General features: G+C 34.8%; 2 protein-coding genes across 2 annotated transcripts; both read left to right on the plus strand.

Moving 5' to 3' along the window:
* Positions 1–4,330: 4,330 nt before the first annotated feature.
* Positions 4,331–4,846, plus strand: LOC137760630 (tigger transposable element-derived protein 1-like). Its single transcript, XM_068537564.1, has one exon. The coding sequence runs from the start codon at positions 4,331–4,333 to the stop codon at positions 4,844–4,846; it is 516 nt and encodes a 171-aa protein (XP_068393665.1).
* Positions 4,847–8,337: 3,491 nt separating this feature from the next.
* LOC137760631 (bile acid receptor-like) lies at positions 8,338–22,327 on the plus strand. Its single transcript, XM_068537566.1, has 11 exons — positions 8,338–8,401; positions 10,010–10,372; positions 12,367–12,507; positions 13,182–13,324; positions 13,419–13,523; positions 13,660–13,759; positions 14,404–14,535; positions 14,943–15,068; positions 15,222–15,335; positions 18,826–18,971; positions 22,118–22,327. Exons 1-11 carry the CDS (start codon positions 8,338–8,340, stop codon positions 22,325–22,327), a joined length of 1,644 nt encoding a protein of 547 aa, XP_068393667.1.
* The last annotated feature ends 438 nt before the right edge of the window (positions 22,328–22,765 follow it).

Consider the following 22,765-nt stretch of genomic DNA (forward strand, 5'->3'; position numbering starts at 1 on the left):
CAGCTTGCAGGATCTTAGTCCCTGACCAGGGATTGAACCCGGTTCACCACAGTGAAAGCGTCAAGTTCTAACCACTAGACCACCAGGGAATTCCCAAATCATTTTTTGTAAAACTAAACAAGGAAGCTGATTGCCAATGAATTGTAATATCTCAGATATAATTGGGATGGGATTGAGGGTATGCGTGGTCAGGATGATATGAATAAGTGAAAAGTTTGAATCATTGAGCATTCAAAATTGTATTTTTTAAATACAGAAGCTAATAATTCTGCTTATAAACAGAGGTTAAAATTGGGAATTACCTAAGCAATAAAATTGTATACATTATCCCTGATGTTTGAATACTAATAGTGAAAGGATTAAAGTTCTTTAAAAAATATGTTCTCTTAAGAAACAAATGTTCCAGATAAATATTTAGAAGTTAAGCATTGCTTTTAAAAAATATCAAGTACTATATGTTTGTTTTGCTATTTTTCTTTCTTTCTTTTCTTTTCTTTTTTTTTTTTTTTACTTATTCTATCATTTATTGAGGAAAAAGTTTTACATATTAGGGTGAAGCAGTAGAAATTGACATAGAACCTCATCATTTCCAGGCTCATGTAGTTGTTTTGCTATTTTTCAATGTAAGGTTGCTAGTAGAGAGTACCTCTTTTAAGACATAATCTGGAGCCTATTTTTGGAATATTTTAGAATCAACACCAATGAATTATAATGGCATGACTGTTATTCTTTGGTTAACCAATTAAAATTCACAGATACAGAGCCTCTTATTTTAAAAAGTAAACAAAACTCCATGTGACATGCCTTGCAGATTTTATCATGAATTCTGCTCTGTAGTAGATGAAGACCCTTGAAGAATTCATCATCAGTATTATAGTTTGAAGTCAGAAACTGGAGGTGGACAAGATCAGATACCAGGAAAGGTAGAGGTGCATACTGAGGCTACGCCATGTTTACATGCAAGTGGAACTGGGCAGGACTGAGACAAGAGTATAGAGTCAGATTAAAAAAGTCAGTCATCAGGTCAGAGATGGTGTGACCAGGAGAATGGAGTTTAGTGGTAGAAAACACATTTGTAAACTTGCCTCTGTAGAAATGCCTTAAAGGAATAAGACTCTGAGCCTGGTATGTAACAGACTTTATTTATGTGACATTAAAAAAATCATAATGAAATTATTTATATATCCTGTTCAACTGCTTGGATTTTCATTGAGTTTCATCTCTGCTACTAACTAGCTGTGACAACTTGAACAAGGAGTAGTATCTATTTGTGTTGCAGTTTTTCTTAGCCAAAAACATGAGAGAGTTGGATTAGATGATTTGTACACATCTAACATTGCAGCAATCTATGAATTATTATTACACATTACTAATTGGTTTAACAAATTCCCTTTCTTATAGGTAATGAAAAGGTAAACTTCAAGTTGAATTGTTATAGCACCTGTATTAGTGGAGTTTGAATTTAATGAAGGGTTTTTTTCCTTCCTGTATATATTACTCAGTAGTTTGTAGAGACCCAATTTTTTGTAATCAGAATGGAAGAATGTCAAATTCAATCATGAAAACAAAGTATGTATTAAATAAACAATAAGGAACTCTGGGAGAGTGTGACCTCAAGGTCCCAAAGGCTTCTATCCCTGATGATCTGGTTATTATTTGATTTATGTCAGCTTGTAACTGCCCTTGCTTTGACCCGAGAGGATTGTGTGGGAAGTTTGTCTCTGAGATAGAGCTGAAGCATTGCTCTGCAGAGTGTCTAGAGCGTAAACGTATGCAGAGTGCCCTTATTTCCACTCCTTGATAAATAGGGAAAAGGCTCAGTTGCTCCAGATGGAAAGTTAAAGTCATTGCTAAATCTATCTATACTCATTCTGTGAAGAAAAGGACAATCTCTAGTAATATCATTGAACTGTGAGTATTTTGTTCTCTCTAAAATAAGAAAAGTGTATTTTATACTGTCTAAATTAAATATGAATGCTAATTTTGTTGACAACTCACTTCATTATTAAACTGTAAGATATTAATAAATTAGAGGGTATTTTTTGAGATCTTTAGTTTCCACTAACATTAACTTAATTTTTGCAAGGTAAGACAATTGTTGTTACTATGATAGTCAAGCTATAAAAAGCATTTTCCCCTTGAAAATAAGAAATTTAATTAAGTAGATTACACAATAATTTGGTTCTTTCCTAAAGACTGACAAGATAATTTTAGACTATGGTTGGACTTGACATTTGATGTGATAAGTCACTTCACAGTAATGTTTATTGTTATATTTTAAAAATTAAACTTGTTTTTAAATCAAGAACTTATTGATAAAATATTTTATTTTTTGAAGCAATAGGTTATATGTAAATTCAAACCACTTGAAATAAATTCTGATAAAGATATATTCAGGGAATTATACTTTTGTTGAAAATTTTATGATGATATAATTATGAAAATTATGTCAGATTGTGGAAATAAACACACAAATATTTCTATACTTCTGAAGTATATAAAATATTACTTTCATAGTCATGAATTTTCTAAATATTTAATCTATTTTCTTTCTGTCTTATACTGTGAAAATTACTTAACATATTAATTAAATACTTTTTTCATATAAAACTATGTATGGATTATATGATTAGATTTATATGAAATGTCTAGAATAGGCATATCCATAAAAACAGAAAGTTACTTAGTGGTTGTCAGGGATTGGGGGGAGGATGGAATGAGGTGCCATGCTTACAGGTATGGGGTGATCATTTTGGGGTGACGAAAATGCTCTGGAATTAGATGATGGTAATAGCTTCACACTCTGAATATTCTAAAAACCACTGAACTGTACAGTGAATTTAATAGAATGAATATGATGTTATGTAAATTACATCTTGATAAAGCTGTATAATAAAAATATGAGAAGACTTCACAGTATAAAGTCCTCCCTGTATTCAAAAGTTAAAGGACAGATACTTATGGAGGAATCAAGAAGCCTTAATTTGTTTTATTATTCAAATATATTCTTTTCATTTATCCTGGTTCCAATAAGCTCAGAGAATTCTGGCTCAAAGAAGCACTACCATAAAAAACCTTTTTATAATTATGTGTCATATAGCACTATCACTCATTTTTTAGTAGATGCGACTAGGAAAACTAAAATGTTTTTTTTGCGAAACAATGTACTTTTCAATTATGTCAATTATGTCAAGAAGCAATGCATTATTCATGATTCAAATGACATATATTACAGGAGTAAAAATATGAAAACTGTAAAATTCTTTAACATATAGATATAGTTCTCAGTAATCAATATGTTTTTCCTGTTAAGGTTTTAGACATGAAGATTTACTAAGAACAATTTATGGTTAAAGCAGAGGCGATGCAAATTCATTTGTGCGATTACTCATCTTTTCAGTAAAATAGCTATCACAATCTGTGAAAAATATGGTTTTTGATAAAGTTATATTTGTTAAAGAAAAAAATAGACTTTACGCAGGCCAAATTGATCCTCTTGATAAAATCTCCTCTCTTAACTAAGTTATTTTCTCTTTAAATAAATATTTACTAGGAAGGTAATGAAACAGAATCATTCCAAGCCCACTGTAATTTTTCTCTTTACTTTAATAGGATAGGAAGTTTTTGATTACATACCTCTCTCTATGTTATTAATAATTTGTTTTTAAACTAATTTTATAAGCATATTATTTCTGAAAGTTTTGTTTTACCATGCATATGTATTATAATACTTCTATTAGACATTTAGAAGTCTGAAGAAAAATTTAATTAGTGAACATTTTATGTAGAAAATAATGCAACTATTACTATAAGCATATAAAAGAGAAAAATAGTTCATATTTTAAAAGGCATATTTTAATCAATGGCCTATTTATGTTTATGTCCCATATATGCCCTGGATTATAACTACAAGCATACCTCATTTTACTGCACTTTGCTTTGTTGCGCTTTGCAGATACTGGGTTTTTTACCACTTGAAGTTTTGTGGCGACCCTGCACTGAGCAAGTCTATTGGCACCATTTTTTCCAACAGCAGTTAGCTCACTTTGTGTCTCTGTGTCACATTTTGGTAATTCTCTTAATATTTCAAACTTTTTCATTATTATTATATTTGTTATGGTGATCTGTGATCATTGATTTCTGATGTTACCATTGTAATTGTTTTGGGGCACCATGAACTCACACCCATATAAAGTGAACTTAATCGATAAATGCTGAGTGTTCTGACTGCTCCACTAACTGCCTGGTTCCTGTCTGCCCACTTCTCCTTAGGCCTCCCTAGTCTCTGAGGCCCAACTATATTGAAATTAGGCCACTGAATAACCCTACAATGACCTCTAAGTGTTCAAGTGAAAGGAAGAATCTCATGTCTCTCACTTTAAATCAAAAGCTAGAAATGATTATGCATAGTGAGGAAGGCATGTTAAAAGCTGTGATAGGTCAAAAGATAGGCCTCTTGTGCCAAACAGTTAGCCAAGCTGTGAGTGCAAAGGAAAAGTTCTTGAAGGAAATTAAAGGTGATTCCCCAGTGAACACACAAACGATAAGAAAGTGGAACAGCCCTATTGCTGATATGGAGAAAGTTTTAGTGGTCTGGATGGAAGATCAAACCAGCCACAACATTCCTTCAAGCCAAAGCCTAATCCAGAGCAAGGCCCTAACTCTCTTCAATTCTATGAAAGCTGAGATTGATGAGGAAGCTTCAGGAGAAAAGTTTGAAGCTAGCAGAGGTGGGTTAATGATGTTTAAGGAAAGAAGCCATCTCCATAACGTAAAAGTGCAAGGTGAAGCAGCAAGTGCTGATGAAGAAGCTGCAGCAAGTTATCCAGAAGACGTACCTAAGTAATGAATGAAGGTGGCTACACTAAACAACAGATGTAGGTGAAATAACCTTACATTGGAAGAAAATGCCATCTAGGACTTCCATAGCTAGAGAGGAGAAGTCAATGCCTGGCTTCAAAGCTTCAAAGGAAAGGCTGACTCTCCTGTTTTTTAGGGGCTAATACAGCTGGTGACTGGAAGTTGTAGCCAATGTTCAGTTAACTATTCCGAAAATCCTAGGGCCCTAAAGAATTATGCTAAATCTACTCTGCCTGTGCTCTATAAATGGAAAAACAAAGTCTGGATGACAGCACATCTCTTTACAACATGGTCTACTGAATATTTTAAGTCCACTGTTGAAATGTACTGCTCAGAAAAAAGATTCTTTTTAAAATATTACCGCTCATTGACAATGCATCTGGTCACCCAAGAGTTCTAATGGAGATGTATAGTAAGTTTAATGTTGTTTTTATGCCTGCTAACACAACAGCCATTCTACAGCCCATGCCTTTTGACTTTCAAGTCTTATTATTTAAGAAATATATTTTGTAAGGCTATAGCTGCCGCAGCTAGTGATTCCTCTGATGTAACTGGACCAAGTAACTTGAAAATCTTCTGGTAAGGATTCACCATTTTAGATGCCATTAAGAACATTCAGGGACTTCCCTAGCGGTCCAGTGGTTAAAACTCCACGCTTCCACTGCAGGGGGCACAGGTTCGATCCCTACTTGGGGAACAAAGATCCCACATGCTATGCATTGAGGCCAAAACAAAACCAAAAAAAACCACACACACACCTTAAAAAAAAAAAGAACGTTCGTGATTCATAGGAAGAGGTAAAAATATCAACATTAACAGGAGTTTGGAAGAAGTTGATCCCAACCCTTATAGATGACTTTGAGGGGTTCAAGACTTCAGTGGAGGAAGTAACTGCAGTTGTGGTGGAAATAGCAAGAGAATTAGAATTAGAAGTCAAGCATGAATGTGACTGAATTGCTGCAATCTTATGATAGAACGTGAATGGATGAGGAGTTGCCTCTTATGGATGAGAAAAGAAAGTGGTTCCTTGAGATGGAATCTACCCCTGGTGAAGATGCTATGAGGGTTGTTGAAATGACAACAAAGGATTTAAAATATTAAATAAACTTAGTTGATAAAACACAGGCAGGGTTTGAAAGACTGATTTCAATTTTGAAAGAAGTTCTACTGTGGGTAAACTGCTATGAAACAGCAGTGCATGCTACAGAGAAATTGTTCATGAAAGGAAGAGTCGATTGATGAGGGAAACTTCATAGTTATTTTAAGAAATTGCCACAGCCATCACAGTCTTCAGCAGCCACCACCCTGATCAGTCAGCAGCCGGCAACACTGAGGCAAGACCCTCCACCAGCAAAAAGATTATGACTTGCTAAAGGCTCAGATAATGATTACTTTTTTTAGCAATAAAGTATTTTTAACAAGGTATTTTTTTAAAGACATAATGCTATTGCACACTTAGTAGACTACAGGATAAAATAAACATAACTTTTAATATGCACTGGGAAATAAAAAAATGTATGTGACTTGCTTTATTGTGATATTTGCTTAATTTTGGTGGTCTGGAACCAATCCTGCAGTATTTCTGAGGTATGCCTGTAGTCCATAAACTGATAAAGACATTTCTGCTTTAGACAATATTTTGGGGCATTTATTTATCAGTATTGGAAGGACTTGGTTTGAGAACATTGTTATTTATGATATGAACCCTGACAGCAACATTGTTGTAAGATACTTCTGTGTGTATTTGCCAGGATATTACCAGTTTTGTTTTAATGTGCTACCTCTAATTTATTCTATATTATTTCTTAAAAGAAATCTTGCTCAGCAAAAAAATGGAGTACCAAATACTTTTTAATTTTCAGATATTTATTTAATATTATACGAAGCCTAATGCTAAAAGCAGGAATTTTAAAGGAAGGGTGAGTAACAACTTCAAGTTTTCACATTCATTTGGAATTTTCTAAAATCAAATGGAGACTCAAAAGAGAAGTTTGGAAAGAACTAAACAGGATTATTGCTAAAGAGGATGACACAAATTAAACCGATAGCACTTAGAATTCTTTTCATATGGAGAACTAATTAACCTGTTGTAATACTGATCCTATTGATTTTAGTCTTTACTTTTCAAGGAAAACTTCATTTTGAAAGTGCACTTATTTGGGGGCACCACTTTTGCTTCATCTGTTCCATTCAGCACTTCTTCTACATGACTGCTGCTATGCTGTCAGAGAGTGGGAGATTTAAGTACTTTTAAAGGAACCTAGAGCCTATTAAATAATACAGGAGACAAATTGCAGAGATATTACTATTTTAATCATCTTCACGAATGTAGAAACCTTTGCCATGAACCCATCACATGAGAAATAAATCTAAGTAAAAGATTTTTCAATATAACCTCAGAAGCTGTCTCAGAAGTTTGTCATGTATATCTTTTGGTATGTTTTAAAACCCATTTTCTTCTTTTTTGGTTCTTTTAAAAGGTGAAAACGGTCTTTACCTTCGAATAGAGAGGATAAAGCTATAAAATATCATGGACTCTAGAGTGACCTTTATTTTCTTTTAATAATTTCCAATTTCTTTAACTGTGATTTCCTGTTTAAGTCTATTCAAAGATGCAGTATTCCTACCTAGGAAATAACAAAAATAGTTTTTTTTCCCATAAGGGATCATCTTAGATTTTGAATAATTTTCCCTCATAATAGCTTATGATTTTTAGTCTTTACTATTAAAAATAAAACACTTTTTCAGTAATCAAAAAACTATTTTCATTAGTCACATAGAACCAAAATTAATGTTTTAATACTTAGCATATCACAGTGCTATGAAAAATATTTACAAAGGACTTAGAAGATTAAATGAAGTGCTATGAAAGCCATTCTTTTCCTACTCTTTAATTTCCTTCATGAAAAAGTGTATTTTTTCTTCCTAATTCATCTAAATTTAGAACACTGAGATCTAGCGAAACTATAATGATTATAGGACTCAGTTATTAAGTCAAGAACTGTGCTGGATTTTAAACACATTAATTAAACTCTCCCAATAACTTGGCCAGGTGTGTTTCATTCTTTCTCTTCTACAAATGAGGAAACTAAGGTTCAGGGAGGTGTAAAAATGACCCATAAATAAGTGGTAAAGGCAGTGTATGAAGTCTAACTCCAAATCTTGGTACCCTTTCAAGAGCCATAATGATTATTACCAAGATTTAAGTTATTTTAAAGAACTGAGCAATAAGAAATTGTCAAAATTAAATAATTTGGTATGTAGAGATATGAAAAATCAATATTCTTCCAGTTAAAGTGTAAATATAAATGTCTTGTATAAAGTCTGCTAAATTCTTTATTTTTCAAAAACAGTATTATACTTTTATAAAATCATACTGATTTGATAATCATACTTTCAAAAAGTCTACAAAATTTTTGTTTCCTTCAGGTTCTATTTTAGCATCTACTAATGAAGAAGTGAAAATTGGACCAGAGAATGGCCAATACTTATGTCACTGCATCTGATGGGTATTGTCTTGCTGAACCAGTGCAGTACTACGGTGTGTAACAAAAAACTACAGTATAATAGTTAATAAAACTTTTTTTTTTTGGTGGGAATTATGGTTAATCAGAGGCTTTTTAAAAAAAGAAATTAACAAATGAACCAAAGACTTTCAATTACTCCCTACCAGAGAATATAATTACTTTCAAAAATCAGAAATACCAAAATGCTGTAAGCCAGAATCAAATGTAAAGAAGAAAAAGCACAGTAGTCTAAAATTGTATTCAATTTAAAAAAATAGAACTAGCATGCAAATTATAAGTTATTTTTAGGGGTTAGCTGAAGCTAGTTCACATGCAATTTAGAAAATGTAGTTCAGAGTATTCAATGTACTTGAAACTTTAATCTTAATATAAGATTTTTATCAAAGGGAAAGAAATAGAAAACAGAGTGCAAGAGACAATAGGATTTTTCTCCAAAAAGACCAAGATTATAATATGAATTGAATTTTAAATGCAGTTTTCTTTTATATTATAGTTTGAACTCTGATTTCAATGCCAATGGAACATCAGCCAGTATTCTGCAGTCTTTTGATACTCAGCCAAGAAGGGCCCTCTTCTTTAAATAAAAGTTACATTGTTTTTACTGATAACTTTTCTTCTTATATCAGGCTGTTATTGGTATTTATTCAACACCTTGCATTGGATTGGATGCTATAGGATTGCAAATAATTTATGTGATTTAATAGAAATTATACTGTTTACCAATCTTGGGGGTAGAATTTTGAGGGTAAGAATAGGTCTAATCACCTTGTGATTCAGCACCAGGAAAAGTACAAATATTACTAGATACAGACATAGAGCAACTACGTATTCCTGGGTCTCTTTGGAGCCAATTTTCTGGATTGATTTCAGTAATCCTCCTGAAAACAGAAAGTAAGTTGGTGTTTGGGAACTTCTGATAATAACAATAAAGATACTCATTAAGTATCATTTTGTATTTTATACATGCTTTTGCATATCACATTTTATTTCATTCTTACAGTCACCCTCCGAGGTAGGTGAGTTTATCACCAGATAATTGAATTGCTAGACAATAAAATAGAAAAGAAACTAGTAATTTAAATCAGGTCTACAAATGGTGAAGGAGAGTGTTAAGGTATATTAAATGGGGCGTTTAAAGAATTTTTTTTTTTGCTTGAAATAACCAGATAACTGGTATAATTGTATTTTAGTTTGATTTTTTTTGGTGTGTGGGGGGGTGGGATAATTTATTAATTCATCTCTTTACTGATCTGATTGCACTGAAAACAATTTCATTCACAACAAAGAAAATGCAGAAGCTGGGGAAAAGCTTTCATTTCAAACTCTGGGAAATATTCATTTCTACTTAAGGAAATAGACTGCATTGGTATGTAAGCCATTAACAACGCTTTCTCCCAGCTCCTGAGCAACCTCTGCATACTTCTGGGGTGGCAGCATTTATCATGCATTGCAATTCAGTTTACTGTCTGCCTCTCATGCCGGACAGCAAGTCCCTGGGATGTAGTGGACATGTTGAACTAACTCTGTTCTTTGAGTGTAAAACTCTTTGAAATTTGAAAAATAACTTGACTCTCACCATTTGTTTTTGTGTGTGTGTGTGTGTGTGTGTTAAAAAAACCTAGATATTTTGCCAGAACAAATCAATTATCAGCTGTACGACATTGATTTTCAAGAATCACCTTATTGCCAGTATTCTACTGTCCAGTTTCCTCCAGCTCTACAGTACCAATCTTTACAAAGTCATCTCAACACTTATAGCTTGGATCCACAGTTCAGTGGTGGAGAGTATGGAATTCTTTCCTGTGAATTAAATAAATCCACTTACGTGGTTGCCCACGATGCTGAAGATGGTTACCCTGGAATAAAGAGGTCCAGAATAACTCATTCTTCCATTCGTATTAAGGGACAGGAAGATCTCTGTGTAGTTTGTGGTGATAAAGCATCAGGATATCATTACAATGCACTTACTTGTGAAGGTTGCAAAGGTAAGGATAAAGTTAAAACTTTAATCCTAGTGTTCACTGAAGAGTCATGAAATTTTAAGCATGTAAGAGTACTCTCTTTAAAATGTGAAAAATAAAATCAAGGAGAGCCATTGATATGTTTAAAGGTGATCAATCTGTGGGATCAAAGATGTGAAAATGGAATTTAACGAAGTTTTGATTTGGTTTTCTTTTTAATTTTGATGAAGACTTTTACATTTAAATATAAAATTCAAAATATTTATGTGGCAGAAAGTTTCCATTTCCTAGGTGAATCTGATGTTGGAATAAAAAATGTCTTTTAAAAAGATCTGAATGTTAACTATTACATCTCATATGGCTGGTATAATTCGTGAATTAGGAAGAAATTTCAATTAAATGACTTCTAAGATTCTATCTAAGTCTATTTGTTGGAAATGCTTCTTAAAAAATATTTATTTATTTTATTTTTTAATTTTTGGCTGTGTGGAGTCGTAGTTGTGGCACGAGGGATCTCCATTGTGGCATGCAGGACTTTTGTTGCGTTGCGCGAGCTATTTGTTGTGGTGCATGGGCTTCTCTCTAGTTGTGGCGTGCGGGTTTTCTCTCTCTAGTTGTGGTGCTTGGGCTCCAGAGCACGTGGACCCTGTAGTTCAAGGCACGCGGCCTCTCTAGTTGAGGCGGGCGGGCTTAGTTGCCCCGCGGCATGCGGGATCTTAGTTCCCCAACCAGGGATCGAACCCGCGTTCCCTGCATTGGAAGGTGGATTCTTTACCACTGGACCACCAGGGAAGTCCCAGGAATGCTTTTTTGAAAACATATGGGAGGTCTGCCACTGAAGATCATCATTGATATTGGCATTTTCGAAGAGTAAAATAGTCCTTGATGAAGTTTTGAGGTTTTGAAACACTTCTGCATTTTTTGAATTCACAAATGAAATATTGGAGCAGAACCTGGAAATGATTAGATCAATACAGCACTAGGTAAACGTGTCTAGAAGTTCAAGGTGAAGTCTTATTGTCAGAATCTCACACTCATGCCACACATAGAATAGCCAAACGAAGACTAAGGGAAAGGAGGTACCAGCTTTATGAGTAGAATAGCTGGGCCAGTATTTGCTTACTCTTAAAATGCAGGGCCTTGCTGTTAAAACTAAGTTGAAGAATGAGGCATAGTTCTGAAACCTAAGCTGAGGTTTCTATTCCCTTTGCTGAGTCTAAGTCATGAAACTCCCACTCTCAAGCACGTCTACAGAAAGAGTATGGCAGGCTTCTAATTGGGGTATTGACTAACTTTATCAACTTCACTTGGAATGGAATAAGAGGAAGATAGCAGGGATTATTGCATAGGAATGGGAAATGAAACAGGAAATGGGAAGAGACTGCTATGCATGGATTTAGGAAAATGTAGAATCTCCACACCTCTCCCCAGCATGCACGCACGCACACACACACACACGCACAAAACGGCCCATTCAACGTCTTGGACTAAATAAATTAGCAATATGTTCTCATCTGCGGAAGTGCTAAAAAGGAAGAAGGACAGAGGAGTAAGTTTGGAAATTATCTCTTCCTTTATGAGTTGAGGTAGAAATGTGAGGCGAGAAAAAGAGAGGCTTTCCTTATAGTTTTATTTTACATGAGCACATATTCCTTCTAGGGAACCTTGAGAGATGTGTCATGGAATCGTGATATTCTGTAAAATATAGTTTTAAAATGCTTTTAGATGGTATATTATAACCATAGAAAATAGAGAGTTGTTTTAATGTGTTGGGGTTATTTAGTTTAATTTCCAAATAGATTATTGACAGGAACAACCATGGAATAAGATATATCAAATAGGAGAGGATTAAAACAATTATCCAGATAAATGTATATTAAACCAAACCTTCTTACTGAGGGAAAAAACATTTTATTGAAATAATTTAGTTAACTTGATTACTTTTACTATGAAGGTTAAAAACAAGTAGCTAAGAATACCTAATAGTAAAATTTTAAAAACTCTTCTTTGTTTATTAGGGTTTTTTCGACGTAGCATCACCAAAAATGCAGTATATAGTTGCAAGAATGGTGGTCACTGTGAAATGGACATGTACATGCGTAGAAAATGTCAAGAGTGCAGACTAAAAAAGTGTAAGGCAGTAGGAATGTTGGAAGAATGTAAGTGCCATTGAGGTTTTTTTTTTTTAGGGGGATTTTAGTTTTTCTTACCTTACTAGGAACTTACGTTCTCCAAGTTATTTTGAACATATGTGAACATAACATATTTGTCTGGTTTTAAGCTATTTCTCCAGCAACTGCTAAATTAGGATAGCCAGTTACCAATCCAGGTAATTATTTCCATAAAATCTGTTCTACACTATATTGCTCTAACTTTGGTAATAATCATATTTTCTTCTTAACTGGAAATCCTTGTATTTTTATATTACTTAACCTAAAGTTATATAATTCATCTACAAAAAGCAGAATTTTGAATTAGTGGTTTCCCTTCAATGTACCAATTAACATTCTGTTGCTTCCAAGATATAATTAATGTGGAAATTTCTCTAACATAAAAAGGTCTAAATTTATAATTTGGAGATGCAAAATTAATTTTTAATTTATGTCTAGGATGACTGTGTAGTTTTAAGTAGACAGGTAGTTGTGGAAGGAAAAGAAGTAAGTAATGTAGCAAATTTAACTGCTGTTGTACATGCTTACCAAAAAAGAAAGGTTCTTTGTGAAAAGGCAAGTTCATGATCACATATGTGTACAATGTAAGACAATTTTCATCAAATCCTATAATGTTATTTGTTGTACCCAAAATATTTTATGTGAATTTTGTAATATCACAGGTTTGCTCACAGAAATCCAGTGCAGATCAAAGAGACTTCGAAAGAACTTTAAGCAGAAGAATAATTTTTACTCTAACATCAAAGTGGAAGAGGAAGGGGTAAACAACAAGCTTGTGTCACCTACCACTAGATCTGGAAAAGTGGCAAGACTCTCCTTAAAAAATTTCTTGTTTCTTTAATGCTGATGTCTTGTTTAATAGGTATGCATTATAGCTTTCCCTCTATATTTTCTTACAGATTCAGGAGAGCATGGAACTAACTCAAGAGGAACATCAGCTCATTAACAACATCGTGGCCGCTCATCAAAAATATACAATTCCATTAGAAGAAACAGAAAGATTTGTATGTGTTCATTACTGGCAAGAAATAATTTGTAATTCATTATGTTAGAAAATAACAGCCTAATCAGAAAAGTTTAAAATTTAAACAGTTATTTGAAAGAAAAAAATTATTAATCTTATTTCTTTTTGTTGGTTAGCTGCAGGGATATGCAAATCCTGAACTGATCTTCTTGCGACTCTCAGAGACAGTTGTCCTACATATACAGAGGTTAATGGATTTCACCAAGAGACTCCCAGGTAATCACTTTATCTTTGGAAAAAATTAAAGTAATTTAATATGTAATTTTTAAAAAGTTCCTTGTTTTAAAGAAAGGTGGCATTTTAAGAAAACAAAACCCTCTATTTTTCTACCAAAACTGCTTCTAAATTTAAAAACATGTTTACTTTGTTTGCTTTAATCAATCAGTTGGATGAAAATATAAACATTTTAAAATACTATTCAAGTGACTTCAAAGACTTAGAGTTAAGACAAACTATGATTGGTTGTATGTTTTATTTTATTTTTATTTTGGGAAATAAATTGTTTTTGTTTTTTAGATAAAACATGAAACAGAATTCCCCGTACCATACCAAAAAAAAAAAAAAAAAAAAGGTGAAGCCACTGTTGGCTAAAACTTAGCTATCTAGTTATGTGCACAGATAACTCTCTGTGAAAATAAATTCTTCAAGGCTCTATGTATAATTTGCTCTTGCCATAGGAAATTATTATTATCTGGTTCTGATGAAAGTGCCCCAAAATATTACCATGTGGAATCATAATTATTCTAAGGGAACAGTTAGGATTCATATCATAAGTAAATAATATAAAAATGTTAAATCCTATACCTGAAAATTATCTTTTCATTATTTATTTCAAACAATTATGTGATCTTTTCATAAAGGATTTGAAAATTTGACCAATGAGGATCAGACTGCATTACAGAAGGGATCAAAAACTGAAGTGATGTTCCTTCATGTGGCCCAAATTTACAGTCAAAAAGAATGTCTTTCATCAACTTCTGAAAGTGAAAAAGGTCAACTAACTCAATCTTAATGTTAATAGTTACTATTAAATTTAGCAACAGATTATATAACATTGAGCTATTTTTTATTATATTTTTATTGTACTAGTTACTGTACAAATAAGTACTTCATAATAGTGGTTTATAGTTTTCCAATTCATTGTTCTAGCTTTTGTTTTTCTTTTAAAGAAAGCCATTCTTCTTATATAGCATCATAGAAAACACATTTTCGGAGGGTCTTCTATATAATGTTTATATAAAGCGTGAACTATTATTCTAGATTCATGTTTCAGTAATAAAAATTATAAAGATACCATTTGTTGGGAATGTTTCCTGTTTAACAGAGATTAGAGAGATTGACTTTACTATCCGAATAAAGATTTTAAAAAATCAGACTTTATATTTTTTCCCTTAACTAGGTACTATGAAAATATCAGATCATTCAGATCATTCACTGAATTGTCATGATCAAAGTGGTGATAGAAGTGCTATTTATCCTATGGAAACATTTTGCAATGAAGATTGTCCTTCTGCTATGCTGACTGGTAATATTATATATAATACAAAATATTGTATTGGATGGAAAAAATTTGTCAGACATGTTTCGTTTTCTTATACTGCTTTGAGAAAATATGATAATGGCAATATGAGTCTGCACTGTGTTCTGATGAAAATACATTTGATATTAATCTTTTTAGGTATTGCTGAAGAATTTATTACCACACTGTATTACTTCTGTAGAAGAATGAGTGAGCTTAGTATTACTAATACTGAATATGCTCTGCTTGCAGCCACAACAGTGTTTTTTTCAGGTAAAAAACTATTTAGCAGTAAAAATTTGGATTAAGTTTGGCAATGAAATCATGAAGATTGTGGTTATTTTATTACTCATTGATTCCAAATGTACCAATTTTCATCAAAATAGCCTTCTCTATAAGTGCATTCCCTTCAGCTTACAAACATGCTGTAATTTCTTGCATCTTAAAAAAATGCCTTTTTTTAAAACATCTTTATTGGAGTATAATTGCTTTACAATGGTGTGTTAGTTTCTGCTTTATAACAAAGTGAATCAGCTATACATATACATATATCCCCATATCCCCTCCCTCTTGCGTCTCCCTCCCACCCTCCCTCTCCCACTGCTCTGGGTGGTCACAAAGCACCGAGCTGATCTCCCTGTGCTATGTGGCTGCTTCCCACTAGCTATCTATTTTACATTTGGTAGTGTATGTATGTCCATGCCACTCTCTCACTTCGTTCCAGCTTACCCTTCCCCCTCCCCGTGTCCTCAAGTCTGTTCTCTACGTCTGTGTCTTTATTCCTGTCCTGCCCCTAGGTTCCTCAGAACCATTTATTTTTTTAGTTTCCATATATATGTGTTAGCATACGGTATTTGTTTTTCTCTTTCTGACTTACTTCACTATGTATGACAGACTCTAGGTCCATCCACCTCACTACAAATAACTCAATTTCGTTTCTTTTTATGGCTGAGTAATATTCCATTGTATATATGTGCCACATCTTCTTTATCCATTCATCTGTCGATGGACATTTAGGTTGCTTCCATGCCCTGGCTATTGTAAATATTGCTGCAGTGAACATTGTGGTACATGACTCTTTTTGAATTATGGTTTTCTCAGGGTATATGCCCGGTAGTGGGATTGCTGGGTCGTATGGTAGTTCTATTTTTAGTTTTTTAAGGAACCTCCATACTGTTCTCCATAGTGGCTGTATCAATTTACATTCCCACCAACAGTGCAAGAGGGTTCCCTTTTCTCCACACCCTCTCCAGCATTTGTTGTTTGTAGATTTTTGATGATGGCCATTCTGATTAGTGTGAGGTGATACCTCATTGTAGTTTTGATTTGCATTTCTCTAATGATTAGTGATGTTGAGCATCCTTTCATTTGTTTGTTGTCAATCTGTATATCTTCTTTGGAGAAATGTCTATTTAGGTCTTCTGCCCATTTTTGGATTGGGTTGTTTGTTTTTTTGATATTGAGCTGCATGAGCTGCTTGTATATTTTGGAGATTAATCCTTTGTCAGTTGCTTCATTTGCAAATATTTTCTGCCATTCTGAGGGTTGTCTTTTCATCGTGTTTATGGTTTCCTTTGCTGTGCAAAAGCTTTTATGTTTCATTAGGTCCCATTTATTTATTTTTGTTTTTATTTCCATTTCTCTAGGAGGTGGGTCAAAAAGGATCTTGCTGTGATTTATGTCATAGAGTGTTCTGCCTATGTTTTCCTCTAAGAGCTTTATAGTGTCTGCCCTTACCTCAAATCCCCTTTCAGTTATTCTCCTATTTCTCTGTTCTACATTACAGCAAAAAAATAAAAATAAAAATAAAAAAATAAAAATTTAAGAGTTGTCTATACTCCTGCCTCCATTTCTCTCTTCTCATTTACTTCTGAACCCAGTACAGTAAGATTTTGTCCCCTCCTTTCCCTTCCACCATAACTTACCAAAATCTCCAGTAATTTGGCATTGCAGATTCCAGTGGTCAATTCTTAGTCTTCATCTTACTTGACACGTCAGCTACATTTGACAAAGCAGATCACTCCCTCTTTCTTAGAACACTTAACATTTGGCTTCAGTTGATCACTCCCTCCTTCTTGACATGATTTTTTTCCACTTGATTTCCAGGACATTACACTCTCTTGGTTTTCCTCCTCAGTTGCTGCTCTTTCTGTCTCCTTTGTTAATTCCCCCTCATCTCCCACACTGATAAATGTTAAAATGTCCCAGGACTCAGTTCTCTTTTTTCCTATGTACTTTCCTTTGAAATTTCATCCTATCTCATGGCTTTAAATGCCATCTAGAGGCTGACAACTCCCAAATTATATACCAACCTGGACTGCTACCCTAAGCTCCATTAAATAGCCTACTCAAGATTTCAATTTGGATGTTTAGTAGGCATATAAAATTTAACATGTCTGAATGTGAACTCCTGATTGCCCCCTGATTCTCCTATATTCTTCCTCCATCTCTACTAAGTGGCATCTCCATCCTTCAAGTTGTATAAGCCAAAATTCTTGAAGTCATCCTTCACTTCTTTTTCTCTTATACCCATTATCAAATATGCAACAAGTCTTGTTGGCTATAGCCTCAAAATAGATCCAGAACTCACCCACTTCTTACTGTCTCTGTCCCTGCCATCCTAATAAAACTACTAACTCACTTTCCTGTTTCTGCCCTTGCCTCCCTAGGGTCTATTCTTTATACAGTAGCCAGAGTGATTCTTTGACAACATAAACCAGATTATGTCATTCCTCTGCTCATAACCCTTTAATGGCTTTCTATTTTACACAGTTTAAAGCCAAAGTTCTTTCTATCAGTGTCTATTACTATTCCTTTTGCTAACACCATCACAGCCACACTGCTTTCGATGCATATGTTCCCTGTAAATTTCAAGCAGGCTCCTTCCACAGCTTCTACTGTACTTGACAAATCTTCTGCTTGGAAAGCTCTTTCCTGGATAGTTTCATGGCTCCCTCTTCACCATCCTGGATCTCTGCTAAATGTCATCTTATCTCTGATTACCCTTTTAAAAATAGCTACTGCCCCCCCCCCCCAATTCTTATCCTGTACTCTCACTTATTGTGGTCATATATTTTTATTTAAAAAATGTGTATATGTCTCTTTCCTCCCCTACTCCTCCCAGACCCAAAATATAAGCTCAATGGGGGCAGGAAGCTTAGTCTCTGTTCACTGCTGTATCTCCAGCACAATGACTGGATGAGTGAATGCTGTCTAATCATTAAGAAATATTCTTCATAGAGTATTATGAAGTTAAATAAAACGTTGCATAGAAGCAAGTTACCTGGCATAAAATCTGGCATATATTAAAGGTTCAGTAAATATTTGCTATTTTTATTATTTAAAACTGTATTGTTTTAAATTAATTCATTATCTTCTACCATTTTCCAATATTCATTAAGATATATGTGATAATGTTTTTCAGATCGTCCGTGCGTTAAAAATAAGCAACATGTGGAAAATTTACAAGAACCAGTTTTACAAATTTTGTACAAATATTCAAAAATTTATCATCCAGAAGACCTACAGCATTTTGCTCGTCTCATAGGGAGGCTCACTGAACTGAGAACACTGAATCACAACTACTTAGAAATACTTAGCATTTGGAAAACAAAAGACTCCAAATTGACTAGTTTACTCTCTGAGAAATGGAATTTGTATTCACTTTGCTGAAATTTTAGAATGTTGTGGTTTGTCTTAAACTTCCTAAATCTAGATTGTTTACGCTATGATCACAGGATACTGATTTGAAAAACATGAACAGAATTGCTGTTACGAATATATCGCCATAAAATGGACATCATCAAGGGCTCATCAAATTTTGTGGAATATAGGACCACCACTAGAGGGACATCTAGTATTCTTTTCAAGATTCGTCCCCAAAGAAGCAATGGTTATTGTTACTGCATGGTTTGTTCAGAAGGGAGTAGTACTAAATAGAGTTCTTACCTGAAGAAACTCGCCTTTTTTTCATTTAGTAGAAAATTGAATGAAAATGTATAGATTATTTGAAGACATAAAAGAGATTATTTAGTGGAAACAGTTGTAATCAGAATAAAAGCAGTTGTGAACCTCTTTAAGGCTAGATTGGTGGATAAGGAACTAACATTTTAAACTTATTTCTGTTATAGCATTTTATAAATTATTAAAGAGGAACAAAGCTTCGTTCAACTCTTACTTTTTCTTAATGTCTTTTTTCTTAAGATTTTTTTTTTGATGTGGACCATTTTTAAAGTCTTTATTGAGTTTGTTACAATATTGCTTCTGTTTTATGTTTTTTTGGTTTTTTGGCCCCGAGGCATGTGGGATCTTAGCTCCCCGACCGGTGATCAAACCCACACCCCCTGCATTGGAAGGTGAAGTCTTAACCACTGGACCGCCTGGGAAGTCCCTTAATGTCTTTAAAAAAGAGATCTTTTATAAGCCCCAATTAAAAATTTTGTCATGGCAAGATGATACTGAAAAACTTAAAATGAAAAAATATGTTAACATATATTGGGAAATTCAGCACAATTTAATGCTCATTCTGGTAGACAATATTTTGACATTTTTGCCAACACCTTTTGCAGAAAAAATAAAGTTCTTTTTTTTTTTTAATTGTTGACATATCTGTCCTCCTTACTGGTCTATGAGCTCCTTGAAGGCTGAGAAAGAACTTGATCATCATTTTATCACAAGTGCCATGCACAGTCCTTAACCAACTAAGAGCTCAGCAAATACTCTGTGAACAAGTGAGTGAGTGACCAAATGAATAATTATATTTGTAAGCCTGAGTTGAACTGCCTGGCCAGCATCATTCTCCATATCATCGAAACTTTGATGTCATGTCAGGAACTCTGAGATGCTGTGGTTGGTGAAGCAAGCAAAAGCGGATTGGGTCATCTTGAAACTCCAGCCAAAACAGTTGGGGAAAGTTTTGATCTTAAGTGTAAGGCATCTCAGTTTTTATTCTTTTTCTGAAATGACACCCTCTTTGTAGTTCATGCATTTCCTACAAAAATATTTAAATAAACTTTTTTTTACTGAAGAATAGCACGCATACATAAGTGGACAGCACGATGAATTTTAACACAGCCAGGAAATCAGCACTCAGGCTGTAACAGACATCACTGATGCTCTGCATTGTGTCCCTTTAGTCCATCTACTTTCACCTGCACGTGCGGAAGACAGTGCCTTGCACACTGACAGTTTCTCTTGCACATGGAAACGTCACGAGAGGGCAGGCCTCAAACCCTCCTGGGCATGGGAGTCTGGTCATAAACGGCTCAGCCTCCCCATCTTCCAGAGGGACAATCTTGAGGCGTGTTCCATGTGGGTTCTCATACAGTGATTAGGTATTTCATGTACTTAGTTCAAGAAATTTCCCACATAAATTTTTGCTAAAAACATTGTGTTAAGTTTTGTGTACAAACACACAAAAATTTTGTTCTACATAAGCATCACACAAAACCATTTTACTGAGAGGTAAATATGGCTTATGAATTTTGGAAGAAAAATCTTTTGCAGAAAAAATAAAGTTCTTAAAACCTGAAAACTTACCACAAATATTTTAATCCTTGTAAGAATAAGATTAACGTTAAAAATTTTTCATGTGAAATACATGAAAGTGAGAAATTCTATGGAAGCACAATTGTTTTGAAAGACTGGATCTGATTAAATAAAATACTGTGATTTTAAGTTAATTTAATACTAGGAATAGCATTTTGTTTTCAATACAGAAACAAGACCATAGTTGAATATTTCACTGTTGTAAAACTTAAAAAAATTGGAATATTGAATTTATACCCTCAACTTATAAAATATATTAATTAAATGTATCAATTATTCCCTCCAGGGGTTATCTTGTGCATTTATTCCTGGTCTCATCTCTTGAAGGGAGTATTTTATCTTTTTTTAGGGTATCTAGACTGTTTCATGTAAAATGAAAGCCTTACACTGGATCATCCTTTCTAGCTCAAAATGTAATTTTATCAGAAACTGTTCCGTCTGATAGGTTAAATTTATACAAAACAAAATGAGTTACTTAAAAATATTACTAAAGTCCTTTGGAAAAGCATCAATTATATTGTAGTACATGGAGAAAGTTAGAAAACAAAGTCAATATGTTGAAAACAGAACTCATTGTCTTATTGCTCAAACCTAGGTACCTAGCACCCACAATATTTATTGTGTCTAGTAGCCCAAGTCTGAAACCAGGGGGTCATCTTAGACTTCTCTCTTTTGCTGCGCACTTTAAAAAAGCCATCAAATCCTATTAATTCTTCTTCCTAAATATCTTTTCCATTTGACACATTTTCTTCATCTTTACTGGCACTGTCATAGCTCAGGTCTCATACCTTACTCACCCAGGCTATTAAAACTGTCTCCCTAACTCCAGTCTCATAAACCTAAACCATTTTTCATACTACAAATTTTCTTCTGAACTTGATCATGCGTCCTTTTCCGCTCAAACTTCCTCAAGATTCCCATCCATAAAGGCTAAAATCCAAAAGCCTTCGAGACGCCTTCACATCTGCTAAGTCTCCAGTCTCATCATTTTCCCATTTGCGTCCTCACACACCTACACCTCATTGCCTGCACCCACTCACTCTTGGACTCATCTCTCTCACGACTCCAGCGTCTTTGCCTACCGTCCCTCAGCCGGGAACACCCCTTCCCGCATTCACTATCTAGCCAACGCTCTATTCACGCTTCTGTTTTCTACGGAAGCAGTAACAAAAGTGTACCACATCCGTGAAGCTCTCTCCTGACTCCCAAGCCACTGTAAAGGCCACTGTCCCTTTCTAAGGGTCCCAACAACCCTTAGAAAATTACTACCATTAAATGATTACAGGGGGTTATAATTATGTTTGCACTTGTTTCTTCCCTAAGGCTGTGAGCTCTTCTTAGAGGACAGAAATAGATTTTTCACTCTCAGCTCCATTCTATCACAGCACCTGATAGTTTTCCTCACATTCTCTAACAATAGGAGAAGCTTAAACAAGGCCAATTCTAAGGAGAAACAGTATCCACGGAAGAATTGCTACTAAGGTAAAGGGAAATCTCGCGAGATGTAGGTCTTGCGCCCCCGGCCAACGGAGGCCGCCGACCGTTATTTAGCCGTTACACCGCCAACCGCCCGGCACCTCCCACCTGGCCGCTCGGCTGGAGCGATTTCCCGCTTTTTCCGAGGTTCGGAGGCAGAAGTTCGTGTTGGTTCTTTCTGCTGCCCTAATAGACAGCAGGTGGCGGTTCGCGCGACCACCGAGCCCGAGGTTTCCCGCTAGTTTTTTAAAGGTAAGGGGGGCAGGTGTGCCGAGTTCCCTCCCTGAGAATCTAACCCAGAGCTGGGCGACGTTTTGTTACTGGCCCTCCCTCACGCAGGCAGCCCCCGGCGCCTTCTCCGTAGTCGTCTAAGCACCTCAACTAGTTCTTCCCGGCGAGGTGATGCAATTTAACAGGGCTGGTGGAGGTAACGGGCTTCTTCTCAGGCTGTCCCGGCGATGATGCCTAGTTCGAGTTTCTCGATTATCCATCGACGTCACCAGCGTGGCCATTGGTGGTGGGGGGATGGTGGGGCAAATAGGGGATGTTTCTGCTTTGAACACCCCGACAGTAAGGGACACCGTAGGCTTCCATGGTAACAAACGTTTCACGCATTCCTTTATATACCCATTTACTATAGAATAAGTAGTGCATTAATGAAACAATGTAGCACACTTTCT

This window comes from Eschrichtius robustus, chromosome 3, assembly GCF_028021215.1.
Source record: "Eschrichtius robustus isolate mEscRob2 chromosome 3, mEscRob2.pri, whole genome shotgun sequence".
Classification (NCBI taxonomy): domain Eukaryota; kingdom Metazoa; phylum Chordata; class Mammalia; order Artiodactyla; family Eschrichtiidae; genus Eschrichtius; species Eschrichtius robustus.